At 45.2% G+C, this 20,100-nt stretch overlaps 1 protein-coding gene across 4 annotated transcripts in view; it reads right to left on the bottom strand.

Annotated features, from left to right (window-relative positions):
• Nucleotides 1-2,623: 2,623 nt before the first annotated feature.
• Ehbp1 (Eps15 homology domain containing protein-binding protein 1) overlaps nt 2,624-20,100 on the bottom strand; it is a 77,020-nt gene continuing 59,543 nt past the window's right edge. For all 4 annotated transcript variants that reach the window (XM_075675944.1, XM_075675942.1, XM_075675943.1 and 1 more), the window contains 3 exons: nt 5,979-6,052; nt 5,528-5,642; nt 2,624-2,875 (listed from right to left, as the gene is read on the bottom strand). In XM_075675944.1, coding sequence (XP_075532059.1) covers nt 2,794-2,875; nt 5,528-5,642; nt 5,979-6,052 — 271 coding nt within the window. In that variant the 3' untranslated portion in view covers nt 2,624-2,793. The remainder of the gene's footprint in view (nt 2,876-5,527; nt 5,643-5,978; nt 6,053-20,100) is intronic.

Here is a 20,100-nt window from a genome sequence, read left to right as displayed (position 1 = left end):
TGGTCAACGCGTGTCGTCTGCTTCTTTCGGGAAACGATGAAATGAGACATTGCAGTATTTCCACCGCGATGGTATACGGCCCCATAACGGGACTCGGCAAAAAAAGTCTTTCGACATCCTCACGTTTCTTTTGGGGCTTGTGCGCGATGCGACTTGAGAACACGCGAGGCAACTTTTCAGCGCATGTAACGTAATAAGAGAACATGTTTCGCTTCAAGCCTAAGTCACTATTGCAGCATCTCTATGAAACGGGCCTGCATGCTATTTAGTTCCATATTGACGTTATGCCACTTGAAATCCCAAGCGACAAAAAAAAAAAATAAACATGGATCGGCTGGTTCTCAGCGCGCCGCTTGGTGGTGAACGATAGCGTGCAGTCGTAGGGAGCCTACATGCAAGCGCTGTTTTAGAGTGGTGCCAACACCAAAATGTTGACCGCTATATACCGCCAAATTTGGTGCGTAGCCATTTTGGACCACAATCTCGCTTGAAGTCGCGGGGCATTCCTTTTCTTTCTTTTGTCACTCTCTGATGTACCCATGTTGGGACGCGATCTATTGCATTTAGTTTTATACCAAGGCGCGCATGAGACTACAGTGTACTGGAAGTACACTGTAATGAAACCTGCGTGCTTCTTTTATATCTAGTTGCCTTTTCCTTTTACCAGATCAAACTTATTGTTTTTCTATTTCATGTCGCGTGACACGCATAATGCAACAAGGTATAAGGCACGCCAATTTAGCTGGCAGCAGCAAGTACCTTTACAAAGGCTGTCACTACCCTAAAACATCGCTTGCATGTAGGCTCCCTATGCAGTCACGAATCGACCAGCTTAGTGTCCGTAAATAAGAACCCTACAACGTCGCTAACGCCCAGGCGCATGGGCAGAATAAAAAAGAAATAAAGAACGCTCTATTGCGATTCCTCGTCGATCTACCTCACTTCATGGTCGCCATAATCTGCCGCTTAGCTTGTTTTTCTGCACGGCGACAAACAAGCCCAGGATCAATAGAATCGCATGTGCCTGCTAGAACCAGCAAGTTCGCAGTAAGCAACTACCCGAACGACGTCATGGCCTGAAGCGGCTGTAGACTAGAATCTGCGGCGCTTCTATAAGGCCAATCTATCATTTAGCCAAGGTCTGCGGGAACTGGCGAAAACAACGAATCAGCAACCCCGCGATAACGCTCAGTATGTTGTTATCGCATAATTACCACCAGTGTTCGCAAGCCGTAGCTTTGTCGTCAATTGCACAGCCATCAAATTGGCCACTCAGCGCGGGCTGCACAGACAATTGGCTACTGGGGCCGAGATTAAGTGCGCCTGCTCTAAGCCGGTGTGCGAGAGCAACACATTCTGCTCTATACTTGGCGACAACCTAAGATTTCAGGTACAAACTTCACCCACAAAACTGCACTGCGCTTGCGCTCCATGCATCCGCGCTACCCCCCCTCCCCCCTCCATGACGTCACGGAAATTGGCGAACGTACAAGTGGCTGCGGCACCTAGTTCTCATCGAGTTGGCTAGCACTGTATTTTGCTACAGCATTTCAAAGTTGTCACCTACTATAGCCGGAAGAAGCTCATTATGTTTCGCTATATCTATTGCCACGCCTATTTCCACTTTATCGTGTGAAGTTATCTACGCCCTAGTCGACCACTGCTTCTCTTTTTTTCTTCACCAGAGCTCCTATCGTCTCTTGCAGATTTCCACCGCGGACCATTCAACGCTCCCATCAACTGAACACGAGCGTTATTGTCGCTACATGTGTATAGGGGTCATTCACACCGGCGACCAAGCTGGTCGTAAATCAACCGGTCGCAAATGGTCGCTTTGGCACAAAAGCGACTGATTTGGGTCAGTCGCTCGCTGCTTGTTTTCCCAGTCGCGCGACCGCAGCCGCAAACCAACAGAACCAATCAGAGACATGTACAGGCTGACGCTTATTATTACGCGGCGATGAGGACGCGAGCCATGATGTGGGGAGACGCGAACGGAATCAATCGCGATACGCTTTCGGTGTGGCGAGGGCAGGTCGCGCCTACCGGTGCGAACACCGATCGCCGCCAGTCGCGGACGGTCGCGCGACCTCCGTCAATCGCCGGTGTGAACGCACCCGTAACGATAAGGGCGGCGCCACCGCGTATCTTCGAGACGCCGCGCTCAGCCAGCTTCTCGATAACAATCACGACTTTCCCGGTTATCTATAGGCCTCGTTACAACATAGGAGGACCACAGTAGAAAAAAAAAAAAAACGCGGTGTCCACACAAGTCGGCCCCATTTTTCGCCGCGCACTACCGACAGGCCTGCCCACAGCCTCCGCCACAACCTGGCACCGAACTGCGCAGCCGCTCCTCCGCTGCACGGTTTTTACTACGGCGAGTTCGCACAGCGCATGCGGACGGCGAGCGTCCTCCACCGCCGCCTCGGCAAGGCACCCACCGACAGATGTGAGGCCTGCCACCGCGAAGAGTAGGCCACGACGGCTAGCGGGCGCGCTCTCTTCGTCCTCCTCTCACGCCCTCAGCCGCCGCCGCCTCCCCAATTAACGCCGCGACTCGGCAAGGAAAGGCGGCGCAAGGCCCCCGCCCGGAGGGCTCGGGTTTCACGCCCCCTTCTAATTGGCTGCTGACGGTTTATTGTTGTCTGGCGCGCCGCGTGGCGGGGCCAGAACGTAAAAGCAAGTCGTTGCCGCAAGCCATGCTTTGCTCGCGTCTCTTCCTTCCTTCCATCTTTCTAATCCTCCTCGTCCTCTTCCCGTGCATCTCTCGTTTCCCGTCGTCACCGGAGGTCACTGGAGTCGGCAGTTGTTGCGCTCCGGTGGAAGCCGCTGCCGCCTGGTGGCCAGTGCCATCATCTCGTCCTCCTCGATACTGCATACGTAGGAAAGGAGGGAAGGGGCAGAAAGAGAAGGAGATGACGTGCACAGGCCTGTCATAAACACTCTAACACGCACACTCACAAAAGGGAAAAGTAGATTGTTACTCGGAGAATGTACAAGATACCAATAAATACATCACCTGTAGAACTGCATTCTGCCGGTGCTAACATATATGGACAGAAACATTGACGTTAACGAAGAAGCTTGAGAAAAAGCTAAGGACCGTAAAACAAGCGATGGAACGAAAAAAAAATATAGGCGAAAGCTAAGAGACAGAGAGGCAACGGCGTGGATTAGAGAGGAAACGGGGTTGACCGATACGCTCGTAGATATTAAGAGAAATAAATAGACTTGTAATGCGTAGAGCAGACAACTGGTGGTCTATTAAGAGTTATGGAATAAGTAGGAAGTACCACGGGAAGGGAGACGCAGTCGATGACGGCAGGGAATCGGCATGCTTGACGAAGTTAGGACACTTGCAAGCATAAGTAAAAAGTCAAGAGACGCAAGGAGGGAGTAATTGAGTATCGCTGGGAATGGCCTTTATCCTGCGCTGGACATCAGAAAGAAAACGGTGCTGCTGCTGCTAAAGATGACGGTTAAATATGGGAGCACAACTAGGAATTTAGCTCTATTCCATTTAAAGGTCATTAAGGAGCAACCGCAGAATAGTTTAGCAAGTTATTGCTTCAAAGCTGCATTTTCATTCAGCTGGCAGAAAAGGTTTAATTACTAGAAAAAAAAGAACAGAAAAAAAGCGAAGCCCTTGGTCTTCCCTCTTTTGAATTTCTCGCCGTAACCTCAGTTCTCTCGTACGTCAGCATGACGTCACGGATTTCAAGGAACCTTGCCTTATTTGGGTTGTTTTGGTGCATTAAACGTTCTCGAATTTCGCTTATAGGAGGCGACTGAGCGTGCCGGACCCCATGTGCAAAGATGGCGCGATATCCTGCTCGCACGTGACCACATTCTGCATCATGACGTCACGGCACATAGACCTTCTGGGAAAGGAAACCGATACTGATTCATAGAAAATATATTATAGTAAGTTATTTAAGGAGCTTTGAGGCCTGCCAGCATTTTTCTTATTCCAGATTCAAGGTCCACGATATTAATTTAACACAAAAAAGAAAAATAAGAGAGAAGACAGTGTCTTCATGTCAGCACTGCTTTAGGAACTCTCTCTTGCAGGTAGAACGCCATTATTACAGGCGAAAAATGAACGCCCAAATTTTATTGTTTGAATTTCGCGCCGGTATACGTCCCTGTGACATCACGAATTTCGAAGTATCTTGCCGCATGTCGGCCAATTTTGGCGCAAATTCGCTGGGTTGAGCATACAGTACCTGTAAAAGTGCACCGCATTCACAAGAAAGAATGAACTATAGGTCACGAGCAGACGCGCCCTCGGAATGCAGGCGGTCCCGTGAGCAGGTGCCCGAAGTTCAGAGAGGCATAGGCGCCAGTCCTTCGTCATCCTTCTGTCTCTTCAAGACGATGAGCAAAACGTGAACAAGGTGAATGCAGGAGCCAACGTTTCGACAAGTGGACTTGTCTTCTTCAAGGCCAGGTCTTCTTCAAGGCCTTGAAGAAGACAAGTCCACTTGTCGAAACGTTGGCTCCTGCATTCACCGCCTTGAAGAAGACAAGTCCACTTGTCGAAACGTTGGCTCCTGCATTCACCTTGTTCACGTTTTGCTCATCGTCTTGAATTGCCTTCTGCCGCATTCCCCGTCTTTTCTCTGGATTTCTGTCTCTTCAAGCCACTGTTCGTGCAGAGGGTGGCCAATCTGCTATCGCAGGAGTGTACATTTCCTTTAGTATTCACCTTCAGTGTCACTTTAACCCTGTGAAACCCATAGTTCCATATCAATGAGAATTAGGGCTTGCAGACCTTTATTTCTGGCTGCGGGGAGTACATTTGTAAGAAAAAAAAATGAAATGTTATTTTGTGTTAAAATTATTCAGTTTAGTAATTAACTATTAATTGACTTGCTGAACTGTCCAGAACTGTTAAGAATTGGCTCCAGCGTTTTGAAAACGACACCAGTTATGCGTTCAGTTTCCTGCACTTAAATAAGAATTTTGAATTATCAAACTCGGCGTGGCAAAATATTGTACGGTAGGCATTACAGGGTGAATTATCCCGCCTGCATAACGCATCCTACGCTATCGGCCACTTTCTGCGAACGAAGACGTGTTTATGATATGCTGCCTCAAATACTAAATGGTTTTCACTCCAACAATGGACCCCATTGCCTACCTGATACGAAATACAAAGTTCCATATATCTATCTATCTATCTATCTATCTATCTATCTATCTATCTATCTATCTATCTATCTATCTATCTATCTATCTATCTATCTATCTATCTATCTATCTATCTATCTATCTATCTATCTATCTATCTATCTATCTATCTATCTATCTATCTATCTATCTATCTATCTATCTATCTATCTATCTATCTATCTATCTATCTATCTATCTATCTATCTATCTATCTATCTATCTATCTATCTATCTATCTATCTATCTATCTATCTATCTATCTATCTATCTATCTATCTATCTATCTATGCGCGGACGAATGGATGGTTGGAAAGCCGCACGCGACAGTCTCGTCTCCCTGTACACGTACGCCTTCTCTTGGGAGTCCAAGTGCTGCACCAGCTCGTCCCGCTTGTCGACCAGCGCCACCAGCTCCTCGAGCAGCAGGGCCTCCCGGCTACGCTGCGCGTCCGTCTTCTGCCAGTCTGCAGCCGACGTAGCAAGCCAGCACGCAGAAATCGCCGAGAAAACAAGAAGAAAATGAATAAAGAAACACTCAGGGGACCAGCCAGCAACGAGGTTCCATTAGCGAGCTCCGGTACAGCGTCCGCTCGCGACGCGCAGTCAGGCCACCCAACCTCCCTCTTTCTAGTTCCCGTTTCCAGCGGTACACCCTGTATATGCTCTTCTCTTTTTCCAATACCCCGCTAGGGCCCATTGATTCCACCGTGGGTCTCGGCCGTAGAGGCCATAAGCGGCTTATAGCGGCGCCCCGTGCACACACGTGCAGACACACAAACACACAAAAAAGAGTTACTCGCCTTGGAGCTGGAGCACGCCCCGGAGTTCCTCGTTGAGCATCTCGAAGCGCCGCTCCAAGTCCTGCTCTTTCTCCCTGAAACGAGAGCAAAAATAGGAGGCGGGTTAAAAAAGAAACGCACAGGAGCTTGCGTTATTTTTACTTCTTTTCACCCACCGGGGCTGGTCGGTGGTGACAACACGTTAATGGAGTCTAGAAGTGCACCGGTTGCGTGAAATGAACAGCGGAAAGGACTGTACTTGCCTGCACAAAAACTATACGAATGTTCCGAAACGGCAGCGGATGAACAAGGGAAACTTCAACGCATGAGGCAACGGTTAGACAAAGGAAAGTTGTCTTCGCCAGCCTCGAAGAAGGTAAGCCAATTATCCCGGAGAGAGATATGAAACTTTATTCCGCACGGCCCCTGTACGAGGCTCAAATTAGCCTGGAGACGGAGTCAATGTTTCGACAAAGGACTAGTCTTCTTGAGCCTGGAGCCAACGCATCAAAGTGAGAACGTCCGGGCCGACGAAGACCGCAGCCTCCGTCGGGACCTAACGTTCTGACAAGGAGACTTGTATTCGTCAAGGATGACGAAGCAAAGATTCAGCTTGCAGCTGATATTGCCTTTTCTTAGCACAGAGTCAGCGTGTCAAGGTAGGTCTTCGAACGTAGGCTCCGGGCTCAGGAGCCTACGTTTCGACAAAAAGAACTTGCCTTCGTCATAGCTGATGCGCAAGCCCAGTCTCAGCCTGGAGTCGATGTTTTACAAAGGGACTTTCTCTGCAGCCCAGAGTCAACGTTTCGGCAGGCGTACTTGCCGCCCCTGAGCGCTAACAATCACAAGTGCTCGCGTAGACAACGTCCCCGGGTCGGAACGTTGGCTTTAGGCCCTTGCTCGCCCATTGCTGACCAAGCCTCTACCTTCTAGCAAGCCATACCTTCGTCTTGTTCGCTTTACGAGTACGTGTGTGTCGATAGAACTGCGCTGACACGATTTGCCCGCGTATGTTGAGTGAACGCGTACGGCGGGTTCACATAAAATTAGACAGCCATAAAAAAAAAGTAGCACAAAGCACGAAAGGAAACCCGCGGTACTGCTTCAGACACTGTTGAATTTCGCCACGTTGTCAATTTCCGCCATCTTTGGGTTTAGAGCCAATCAGGGAGGACGTAACTCTACCCACAACCAATCAGAGTTGACGAGATGGAGAATATGGCAACATGGCGGCAAGGTCTATGCAACAGAAACTATTTTTTGAGTCAGTTTCGCTTTGGGACTGCGAACGTGAAATAACCCTCATAATTAGCTCTCACGAGAAGTTGTTTATGAAATGTTTAGCTGGATAACAACGGAAACGGGCTTTAAAAATTGTCTAATGCATCAGCTACCGGAGACCAATTAAAACGAAACAATAAATCAGTTTAGACTAATGAAGCATTGTTTGAGAACGCTGCAGGCAGTCATCTCAAAAGAATAGTTAGATTATTAGATAAGAAAATGAAGGTTCAAGTATCAGTATTTGAATTTCGCGCCGAAACCCCAGTGCCGGTACGGCAGCGTGACGTCAGGGATTCCAAAGTATGTTTTCGCACTTTTTCGCACTTGGACCGCGTTGGCTGAATAAAGGTTCCCGAAACTTGCCATGTTTAATATTCGGTTCCTTTAGAACACAATGTAGTCAATCTGTACCGCTATATATAATTATTAGGGCCTAGAAGATGCCATCAAAATCCATGACGTCACAGCCCCTAGGTGCGGGAACTTAAGTAGGCGTCGCCACCCGTATTTCGTTCTTGCGCTTTTTCTGGCTTACCAAACGTCTTATCGTTGTAATAGTGGTGTTTTTGGTGTTGTAGAACTCTAATATACTGATGCAGAAGAAATCATTTTTCACTTTAGTGTCCCTATAACTAACGAAACTGCGTTAATTACACACCTATATAGATGCGCAAGTTGCTCACTACCTACAGGTTATTAGACAACCGTTAACTGTATCAACACAACGATTCATGCTGCTCTAATTTTAACGAACTGAAGCACGACAGAAGAAAAAAGAAACTCAAGCATAAGCAGACACAAACAAACGCAGCCAGATACACCAAGACGCGCTCGTAAGCGAACCCACACGAGGACAATGCCTACACAGACATACAAACCCACATTGATTACGCATGTTCACACAACGGCGACGTTTCGGCTTGCACGCAGCACACAGCTCCAGCGCTACACGACGGCATAGCCTGTAGAGCCCCTAGGGAGAGCACGGGTCAGGTGGGACGTAAGGGGGACGGGCGGAGAGTGTGAGCGCATGCGCACACGACGTTCACTCGTCAGCCAGCACACCAGCCCCAGTAGTACTACTATTACTGCGACTGTAATCCAAATCCGCTCCGCTGCCATCCTGTCTTACACAAACAACGCCATGCCCCCAACACACACGCAGACAGTGCCGCCAGACGGGGCGCCGGTCGACGCGCGCCGAAGGTCAACACCAGAGGGCAGGATTGCGAAGTGGGGGCGGCTTGGCTTGACACTTTTCGGCCCGCAGCTGCCAGCGACTTGTTACCTCGGGCGACGTTTTCGTTCATTAGGAAGCCAATGTTTCCTTCCCGCCTTTTTTTCCCCTTTATTTTTGTAAAATGCAGATGTCGACCTCTCCCTGTACGGGGCTGAATACGAGCCTCGGTCATTAGGGAACCTTTTTTTTTTCTTTTCTACGCATTTCAGCTAGCCCTCATTAGAGAAACGGTCTTTTTTGTTGTGGCTGTTGTCGCAATAAGTCTTAGGCTGACATGAATATCTTTATGTATTCCTTATTGGGAACCTTTCCGGCAATAAGGGCTCAAGGTGGACCTGGATCGACTGAGCGAGGTGTCTTAGGGAAAGTGTCTGAGCTCACTGTGTATAAGCCCACTGTGCAGGGGGGGGGGGACGCGTGTGATCTTTATTTAAAGGAGGCCTTACCAAAAATAAATAAATAGAGAAAGAAAGGCGAGGTGGGCCTCTGAAAGCATTAGCTTTTCTTGCGACACGGTCTGCTTCGATGACGCAACAGCAATAAAGGCATGGACACATTTTTTCCTCCTATCTTGGAGGCCATGCTATAATCCATATTGCTTCACGATAATTACATTACAGGGAAACCCGGCACTAGAGTTTGCACGCGCCGTCTGCATATGACCGCTTGGTCAGCATTCGAGCGAAAGACGGTGCAGGGATTTGGGTAAACTATGTCCATCTGGCTTTGAGCGGTTCCCCCTTGTCGCACATTACATTAGCCTTCTCCAAGCGTACCCCTTATCGCAAACTTGTTGTGGGGAGAAGCCTATGAAATGCCCTCCTAGGCCTTTATTGTATTAAAACAAGAATTTTAGTACATGTTACAATTAGGAATGGCGAGTGTTCACAAACATAATCTTGGTTTACTGGCACGCGTACTGTTGTACGTTTGGAGTATTCGCCGAATAGCGGAGACCGGGGTCATTATTGAGCCGACGTCCAACAACGCCCCACCTAGTCGAGGTGAACACTGAGATGCTGACAGATTCGGCCTTCCTACGAGAAGGTGCACCTTTCAGTGACGCCAAATTTGTAGACTTGGGCGCGGGAACAAGACGGCGAAACGTTTCCCAGAACTTCAGCGAAAGACGTCAGTAGCTGGAGAAGCTCTGACGAGCACCACTAGAGGGAGCTCGCCTCCGCGCAACCGCGGCAGCGCCGGCAGTGCGGGGGAAAGAAAAAGAACCAGAAAGCTCGCCTTCGCGCATAGCGTTCGCCGGAAGCATTTTCCGGTAAAGATTACGGTTGCATAAATTGCAGTTGCCTGGAAACGGCGACTCTAGCGTACGAAGTAGGGAGTGACGTAACTACACTTTCATATGTAAAAAAAAGAACCCGTTTAGCAACTGATTTCATTTGTGTTCCGATAGCGCTATGGAAAGGCCACGCATAGTTACGGCTCCCGAAGAGCAGCGTCGACAAGATGAGCGGCGACGGTTACAGCAACGTCAATATGCACAACGGCGTCGTGGTTGCATTGGTCACACATAGGTCACATTGGTCTATCGGACCAGGTGATACCACAGCTTCGCTGGTAAACCACCCTCACAGCGTGGATTGGAGCCCATCTTTTTTTTTTCTTTTTGTCGTCTTTGGCTAAACTAAGCCTCCCCCGGTAAGCTTGTACATTTCGATATCACCAGAAGTGCAATTTACCATTCAAGAACAGTTAAGGCACCTGAGATGCTACCTTAAAGGGACACTAAAGCGAAAAATGATTTCTTCTGCATCAGTAAATTACCGTTCTACAACACCAAAAACACCACTCTTACAACGATAAGACGTTTGGTAAGCCAGAAAAAGCGCAAGAACGAAATACGGGTGGCGACGCCTACTTAAGTTCCCGCACCTGGGGCCTGTGACGTCTTGGATTTTGATGGCATGTTCTGGGGCCTACTAATTATATATAGCGGTACAGATTTACTACATTGCGTTTTAAAGGAACCAAATATTAAACATGGCAAGTTTCGGAAACCTTTATTCAGCCAACGCGGCCCAAATGCAAAAACATACTTTGGAATCCCTGACGTCACGCTGACATACCGGCACTGGGGTTTCGGCGCGAAATTCAAATACTGATACTTGGACCTTCATTTTCTCATCTAATAATCAAACAATTTTTTTAATGACTGCCTGCAGGGTTCTCAAACAATGCTTCATTAGTCTAAACTGATTTATTGTTTCGCTTTAGTGTCCCTTTAAGGAGGCTCCCTCGTCGCGAACTTAAGTTCGGCTTAGGGGGTCCGCTGAGGGCAAGGTCCATCCTTGAAACGCGTTAAGGAGCCGGAAAGGTAAGGAACACTAAAGATAAGGGTGAGGTTGGTTTGTGAATACGGCGGTTAGTACTCGTACTTAACGTCCCTTTAAACGTATAGCTACACAACGCAGTCCAGTGGATAGTCTTGGCTTTAGCTATACGAGCGTCTGGCGTTCCAAAGATATGGCCCGCCACGGAATGCCTTCATCTTCCTCTCGTACCGGCTTCCTGTCCTTTTCAGCCTTTGGTGTTTCTTTTTTTTTTTTCCTTTCTCGTTTTCATTTCTTTATAGGTCACGCCGCGAGGATGCCGTCCGTGCTGAGCACGCAACGCCCTATAGACTATATAAACCTCCCCCTTTCCACCCCCATCCTCGTCCTCTCGCCTGTACAGACTAAGCGCGGCCAGCCACTCAATAATGCCTGTGCCAAGCTCGACACGTCGTTGATGTATGTTCCACCGCGTCGGACTGGGAAATTGAAAGAAGAGAAAGCCGAAAAAAAGAAAGAAAGAAAGAAAGTCGTAAAGGCGCACTTCGACGTGGCGCGGCTATATAAAAGGCCGGAGAATGCGTGCCAAACCTGATGACGCAAGGCGTTCTGCCACACATCCAAACGTGCAAGAAAAAAAAAAAAAAAGGCAGGGGGGGGGGAGTGAGGAGTCGAAACATCGGGCTTCTTTTTTTTTTTTTACTCTTATCAGGCAACGCCACTTGCGTTTCAATGACTTGATTTGGTGGTTTTTCTCAATGTACTGCACTGTTTGTATCGTTAGGTAGGCATTTAGCCAAAAAATTATAATAATGGGTAGGGAGGGGTTATGGCAGTCAGGGCCTTAGGTACCTACTTAATGACTTTGTTGAATGTAGTGCACATATAGAAGGCACGGACACAGAGAAAAAAAAAGGGGGGGAGTAGACACACAAAGCGCTGTTGAGTACCCATTAGGCAAGAATACCTCCACGCCCGCGCACAACGACTCATGTTTACATAAATTTGCAGAAGTATGATACAGTTTATCGAAAGATTGCAAAAGCTGAGCTTCGATGAAGCGATCACTGTTGTGGAGTATTTGGGGATGATCCAAGATTAGGTGCGACGTCGAAAGATTCAGTTTACCTGTAAAATCTACTAACTACCGCTGCTACTATACTGCTACAGCGCCCACTACTATACTATGAATACCGCTGCCGCCGCAACTACAATTACTACTACTGCTGCGAACGCCAAGTTTGTGGCCTAGACAGGTTCTACTCCTCTATCGCAATGCGGCAGTACTTTGACGATGTAACGCATGACTTCGCATCGCGTGACAAAGCAACACCTGGCAGGAATTGATTCAGACCGCCGGTGGCATCTTAACACTGCCCTCTCCCTCCCACCCTCACCCTCCTGAACGTCACCGCAGCCTTGCTACACGCCTGCTTCTATAGGAATGCGGCCGCCCAGTTGCCAGCAGGGGGGCAGCCGCCGTCCAGCGACCTTGAACTCAACCGTGGAAACTCCCAAAAGTCGGTGAGTCATCGCGAAGAGTCAGCCTTCGAGGATACGTCGCACATGCACGCAGGGCACGGTCCAAAAAGAAAAAAAAAAAAAGAAAAGAAAAGAAAGGCCGAGCGTAAGTAGCTGCATTAACATATTAAATAGAGAAGATTTTGATCCTTCGTGTAACCAAAACTGTCTTGCCAGCTTACTTAAGTGCTAGTATATGCCTTCCATGTTTTTTGTCTGTTCTTGTTGAGTGCTGCCATTCGTGTTGCTGATTAATCGTGCAGCCATTTCGCTTGTGTGATCGTTTGCCCTTTTGTTACTTCATTCCATATTATTTTTCACTGTACAATGCTTGTCCACTTAGCAATTCTTATTTGTGGCTGGCCGTCACCTTGCTGTTCTGCCAACTTGTAGTAAGGGGTCGGAACCTCGTCAAGCTGTTTGACCTTTTAGTCCCGTACTCCTCCTTTTCAAAAGAAATAAATATGATTGATTGCTTGATTGATGTACACCGTGCCCTAGTTAACATGGACCAGGTTTTTAAACGGAAACAAAGCCTTCTACGCGGATGAAACCAGCTGTTCCTAGACGCCTTCTGGATAAGTATCTATTTTTTTGTCCTTATCAATAGTTAGTACAGAACAATAACCATACTTAATAATTAGTCACCCGATGTAGTGCATCTGCTCTTTTGCAAGAGCGTCGCATTCTCACAATTCATAAACTATTTCAATTAAACATGGCAATCCTTGTCTATAATTCCCTTCACTCAAACATTCCCCAAATAATTTTTACCACTGAACAACTTGCTAATCATAGTAATACTCGATTTGCATTAGCTAACAACTTCTTATTACCTAAAATCAGAACTAATTTTGGCAAATTCACTTCTTCGTTCACAGCGATGTCTTACTGGAACTGTATTCCAACGGACATAAAGCTGTCACCTAGTATAGGCAGCTTTAAAAAGCATTTATTTACATATTTACTTAACTTGTGAATGCTGTAATGTAATTTAACATGTTCCGATTGCTTCATTAAGGGTAAACCATTATATCTCTTTAACATTTCACAAACCATTATATCTCTTTAACATATCACATTACACCACATTTCACCATTTCACCAGCATTTCATCATATCTGTTCACTTGTTTCCTTGTATCAGTTATTGTTGGAACACTGCCTCTAGGCTACATTTCACTTCCCATGTTTTGTTTTGTTTTCAATTCAGTACATGATGTAATTCTGGACAGTGTTATGCCATGTATTTAGTTTACTTGTTTTCTTGCATTAATACATGTTAACAATTCTGCCTCTTTGCTCTATTTGCATTAACGTGAATTATTTTGTCACTTTTATTTGTTCAAAACTCAATTCTGTGTACTATCAAATAATGTTTCGGTTCCTTTGCTGCGTTTGCTGTATCCTAACTTGTTTGGATCGTTCTAATTAGAACAGGAGGTCCACCTACAGCCTTGAGCTTTGGGACCTCCTTCTGTATATCTTGTTACTGTGATTTTATTTTGTGAGTGAATAAATAAAATTCTTCTTCTTCTTAAACAACTACAACGTCGATATCTGGTTCGCAGAGTACATTACAAAGCATCAATCGGTTGTTTGAGACGGCTTACTGGCTGCGCATCTCTACTTCCCGGAATGCTTAAAAAAAAAAGCTTTCAGCACTAAATACACCAATCAGAATGTTGTACATTATTCGCCCTAATTAGTATATTAATAATAAAGGAAATTGGGGAGGCTTGCCCAGAAGGTTGCCAACATCGTACACTCGTCCGTACAGAAGGTTTCGATTTTCTTTAAAACCTAGTCCGTGTCAGTTGGGACAACTGGTATTCTCACATCTACACACCAGGCGATCCATCTCGATTGTGGCCTTAGCGCAGTTCCATCACATCAGCTAGATTGCTTGAAGGGGCGCTCGTTACTTGCACGATAAATCGCTGTTTGATGATGTAAGTTATAATCCACAACTTTACAATTATAATCTTCGCAGTCTCCTCACTTTAGGGTACATGTTCCCGGTGTGGAATTGAAGCCTAGAAGTAATGAAAATGTGCATTTAGCAGAGATATTGTGCTTCGGGAAGTAAGTTCTCAAATTCTGCGACGATCGAAGTGCGGTGGTGTACCAGTTAACACTTGTCAGTACTTCGTGTCTCTGCAGTACAGTTTACAATCCGCTCCTCATTTTCTTCTTGAACTGCGACCCGGACGTACGCGATACGGCAATGGGAAAGGAGACGCCGAGTTAGCGCCATTAAGCCCCGCAATTTCACCGCCGTTCCAACAGTTAAGAAGAAAATTTACACGAGCGAGATTGCCCAAGACGAGCACAGTATGGCAAGATGGCCTATGACTGAGGTAACGACTTAAAAGCGCCGAGAACTGTCGCTTATTAACCACGAGCCTAAAATCTTTATAGTTTCGTATTGGCGAAGATTGTAACGAGCCACGTGGCCTGTAGCTATAGTTAAACGTAAAACGAACAGCGTTTCCCAAGGGCTCGTACCGAAGGCTGGATGCTTCGCAATCGCTTGTTCTTTTAAACCCCGATGTTTAGCAATGAGAAGCACGTAGCAAAATTCTCTCTTTCTCTCTCTCTCACAAACACGCACACAAACACACACAAATATCAATAACAAAGCGGCCGGCCCTATCGAGTTTTTAAATCTCGTCCGTCTTCATTGGCGCCGCCGCACTTTCAGTCCGAACGAGCGCGGCGGCGGCCTCTTCCCGTCTCGCTTCTGCAGAGCGGCCGGTTAAACGCGTAGCCGCGACGGCGATCATCGATCATAATCACGGGCCCGAATTCGCGCTCGAGCGTCAAAAGCGCGCGCTTCGCACGCCGCCTGCCGGCCGGCCTGTGCGGTGGGCGCGCGTCTCTCGGTGAGACGGGTCATTAGTCTCGGCGAAAACAAAATAGAGCCCCCCCCCCCACCCCCTTCGGCCCGCCTCTCCTCCCCTCTTCTAATCTTTCGGCCGAATTCGTAGAGCTGTGAAGCCGTCAGATGCAGCTGAAATTTTCGCCGTCACGTGGCGCTGCGGACGAGAACTTTAAAAGGGTGCAGGATTGAGCCCGGTGGCGAAAACGTCAAAATGGGTGATAAAATAGTGGAATAAAATCAGCATTCAATGTATTCATAGCTGTAATGAATACGTGTCTCTCGCTCCTCCTTACAAATAGATAGATAGATAGATAGATAGATAGATAGATAGATAGATAGATAGATAGATAGATAGATAGATAGATAGATAGATAGATAGATAGATAGATAGATAGTAGGAACGTGGGTAGGTAGGTAGGTAGGTAGGTAGGTAGGTAGGTAGCTAGCCAGACAGACATACAGACAGACAGACAGACAGACAGACAGACAGATAGATAGATAGATAGATAGATAGATAGATAGATAGATGGATGGATGGATGGATGGATGGATGGATGGATGGATAGATAGATAGATAGATAGATAGATAGATAGATAGATAGATAGATAGATAGATAGATAGATAGATAGATAGATAGATAGATGAAGATGAGAAGAGACGAAGGATGGATGGATTTAGTACATTGGCCTTTTGGAAAGAGGGGGCAACTGACACCGCCAAACTCGCTACATTTTTCTGTTGAGCGCAAACTGGCCTCCTAGGATCTGTGGTTCGTGTTAGCCAACCATTGAACATTAAAATATAAGACAGCCCCGAATAATGTGCCATTCGTTTCAAACTAAGTGGTATTGCCCATGCCTGCCATAACCAATCCTCCAGCAGACATTTTGTTATTCTTCACCTAAGATTCACTTGCCTTTCCCCTACTATCTTAAACACCCAAGCAACTTAGGGCAAGGTTAATCAAGTCTTCATTTACCTGTGCAAACCAGTTATCTATGGATCTGGAGATTCAAAAAACCATTCCGCAGTTCTCCCCACATCTAACTCTGTCCTTTCCATGTTTGGAACTTCAACTTGCTTTGTTAACCTGCCTGCTACAACTGACACTGTAATGGGCCCACAGGATGCTGCCACACACTGAATCACCTACAGTGCCCCCTGATGTCATCAGCTGGCTGCACTGGGAGAGTGTTTCCTCTTGATTTCTACACTCCATTTCATAGATAGCAGGAAATGCGATGAAGGCTATAGAGACTCCTCTCATTGCTTGTATTTGCAACCGAAAAGTAGTGCATTATAACTCCATGTAACATTAAGCCTCATACTTTCATCCAGCACATATTACAATACCACATCAGGCAAGTAAACTGTTGCAACTTACACTTTGAAGGCATATTGAAGCTGCGCAATGAAATAGGAACAAAAAACATGCACAACAGGGTCATTGCTGACTGCCAACTAAATTCCCCTGGACAAAGCCCCAGCCATTTATAGTCATGTAGAAAAGAAAACCAGATACCTTGCCTGAAATGTTAAGAGGAAGATTTAGCTCTGGCCCAATTCTGATGCTGCCTATTCAGATACATGCCCAAAGCAGAAATTCTTTTTACAAATTCCGAACTCTGCACCAAGAATAGATAGTTCTTTAAACTGAACCCTTTAAGGCATCTAAAATGGCCAATTTGGTATTAATAATTTACAGCTTAAGTGCATTTATTGCTGGATTTCTTACACCAATTACATGGACTTTGCAAGTCATGTTCAAGAATTAGCAATACGTTTTGCAGCTATATATAATATACCAATTTTGTGCACTTTATATGTATCATTAGGTAAAGTTTACACATTGGTGATATCGTTTTTGATTGCTGAGTGACAGAATTGTAAACTTCATAGTTTTGTTCTTGAAGTGTTGCAATTTCCTATAACTTTGTTAATAAATCAAAGACAAATAAATAATCTACTTCCTACAGTCACTAGATTTTAACTATTTCTTTTAAATTTCACATGTGCCAAATTTGGTGCCGTGGTTACTGAAAATTTTTTTTTCTGTGTTTCCATGTATTTAATTGGAGCCCCTGAGCTAGTTTGCTTTAAACCTATAAATTTGTAAACTTCTATTTTTTTTCCGAGCTTACCAAATTTCAACAATTATGGGGAAAAAATTCAGGTCCTAAATTAAAATACCGCTTCCTGTAGACACTAAAATTACTCTCTCTCTCTCTCTCTTAAATCCACCAGACTTCATTAAGATCGGTCCAGGGGTTATTTCAGAAAAGCATTTCTGCAGTTTACACATATCTGAATAGGTGTTGGTGGAGTTGGGCCCGAGCTAAAGCTCCGTCTTAAAAGAGATGAATAAAAGCTTTGGCAAGTCATTAACCCCATCTTGCGATAGCTTCATCAGCTTAAAAGACATGTCAGGTGACATCAACCCAAGTGACGCTTGTGTGATCGCTCCAAATGAAACATTTGTAAAGAATCTTTCTGCTGCATCAGACAATGATATACTACATGCAGAACACTACAACTATCTTTTTCTACAACTATTCTTTTCCATGGTGCTGCCAAGCTCAAACAATGCACCTTTCAACTCGGCCCCCGGTCACAATAAGTAGCAAATTTTAGAAAATACTAGCACCTTTAGTTCTGTAATACTGGCGAATACTTTATAACAGCGAATAAACAAACCTACCCTGTCGAAACAATGGAAAATTGGGGAGATAGTTTCGTTGCATAAATCGGGTAACCGAAACTCACCCCTGAATGACTGTCTGATACTGCTTACCTGCATTCATTGCAAACTTCTTTAATTTATTGCAAACCTTCTTTAACTTCATGGCAAACCATTAATTTTCTTGGCTCAAACTCATTTTTAACCTCAGCTCAGCATGGTTTTCACAAAACATTGTCATACAAAACGAAACCAATATCCTTTTACTCATACGTTTATTTTAGACCAGGCTTCCTTTGTTATCTGTGTTTTTAATGCAAAAGCTTTAAGTGGCTTGTTGCAATGGCTCATACCCGAAAAAAGCGGCGTCTAGTCCAGTAAGGCAAAAGATATCAATAACAAGAATGGTTCATACCCTGTAAGCAAGCAAAAATGCAATGGCTGAATATGAAGGAAGAAACAAAAGAAAGAAATAATGAAGGAAATAAAGAAAGAACAAAGAAAGAGAGAACGATGGAAAGAACGACAGAACTTTTAGGTAGTGCATCAGGTGCTCACAAGTGTCGTTGAGGAGGTCGACCTACAGCGCCATACGTTTAATTCACACTGCGGCTCGTTACGTCTTGCAAGAAGTCTGACCCCTCTGATCGTATAAATTGATGCATTTCCTTGTGTGCAGCAGGCATTCGCCTTCACATGTTACAGGAGTAGAATGCGCTGCGGAACATATTTTTTTTTAGATTTCATCAGAGCGTTCAACAAGGGTTGCCACAAACAGCCTTTCTTTTTCCTGACACAAGCCTGCCAAAGTAGACTGAGTGTTCCCTTGCTAACCGCTATCAATTTGTTACTGCAAATAATCATGACCCATCAATGACAGGTTTGCTGTGGTGTTCCTCAATGATCAGCACTATTGCTCCTTCCCGATTTATATTTATGTCCTACCTTCCTTATTGATGTCTCAAATTCATTTGTTTGCTGATGATTACGCAATATGTTGTTGAATATTTACTAACCACAACATTACTTCTCTTCAATCTGATTTGGACTATATGATTGATTGCTGTAACATCTGGCTAATAGAACTCAATATTAATCAATGCAAAGTTATGCATGTGAATAGGAACACCAATCCTCTTTTTACTTACTATATCAATAAAATTCGTTTCGAACTCATACAAGTACTTAGGTGTCTGTATAACTTCTGTATATAATAAATAAAGCTAGCAGCATGCCTGGTTACTTGCATCGAAAATTTTCCAAGCACCATTCTTTAAAATTGTTGCTTTGCAAATCATTAGTACATCCCGAGTTAGAATATGCCACAGCCGTGTCAGACCCATACCATGTAAACCTTATTTTCTAGATGAAAATTATTCAAAATACTAGTTCAGTGCGATGTATACTTTCAAATTATAACTTTAACAAAGAGTTAATTTAGCTCTTCCATCACTTGCATCATGTAGAAAAATAGCAGGTTTTAGCCTGTTTCAAAAATTTTATCCCCCTTCCTCCCTTCATAGTGAATTCATTTTTCAATGTGCAATTGCCACACTGATCATCACCATGAAGTTGGAATTTAAACAGGCAACACTAACACATTCAGTCAGTCTTTTTTCTTTCCCAGATCATCGCAGCAATGGAACCACCTTCCAGGAGACCTTGCTGCCACTGCCGATAATAAACTCTTCTGCAAGGCATAAGCTACCATTTCATAATTAGGAACTTGCAGCATGTTACATTGTTTACTACATTTGTCGTATTTGCAAACTATTCTGTGAGGCGGTTATCACATTAGCATGCTTCAGCTGCATGTGCAACCCACAGAAGCAAGAACAATGTTGGCAACACTGCAAAGAAAAGCTGCTGCTCTCTGCTGGCAGCCGAAAAGAACAAAAGGCAACTGCAGCCCCTGGGTTGCAGCTTTTGCTTGTGTTCCAAGCTACTGCATGGCGCTCAATGCGCCTTCGACCCACGTGACAGACACATCAGTATTAGCTAACGATGTATAATTAGGAATTATTATTATTTGTTGTCTTTCATCGTCATGCTTTCTGTTTCCCCATTGCCCTCTGTAATGCCCTCGGGCCTTGAGGGCAACATAAATAAATAAAAAATGCAATGACTTGATTACTTCTTGGCTTCAATTTCGGAATTCTTACACATGCTTCAAATTGAATACAGTAGAACCTCGTTCATACGTGCTGTAAAAAAAAAATGCGAGAAGAAAATGTACTAACCGGGAAAAC

Source organism: Dermacentor variabilis, chromosome 11 (assembly GCF_050947875.1).
Source record: "Dermacentor variabilis isolate Ectoservices chromosome 11, ASM5094787v1, whole genome shotgun sequence".
Taxonomy (NCBI): domain Eukaryota; kingdom Metazoa; phylum Arthropoda; class Arachnida; order Ixodida; family Ixodidae; genus Dermacentor; species Dermacentor variabilis.
Note: the sequence above shows the minus strand (reverse complement) of the source record. Positions and strands in the feature narration are given on the sequence as shown.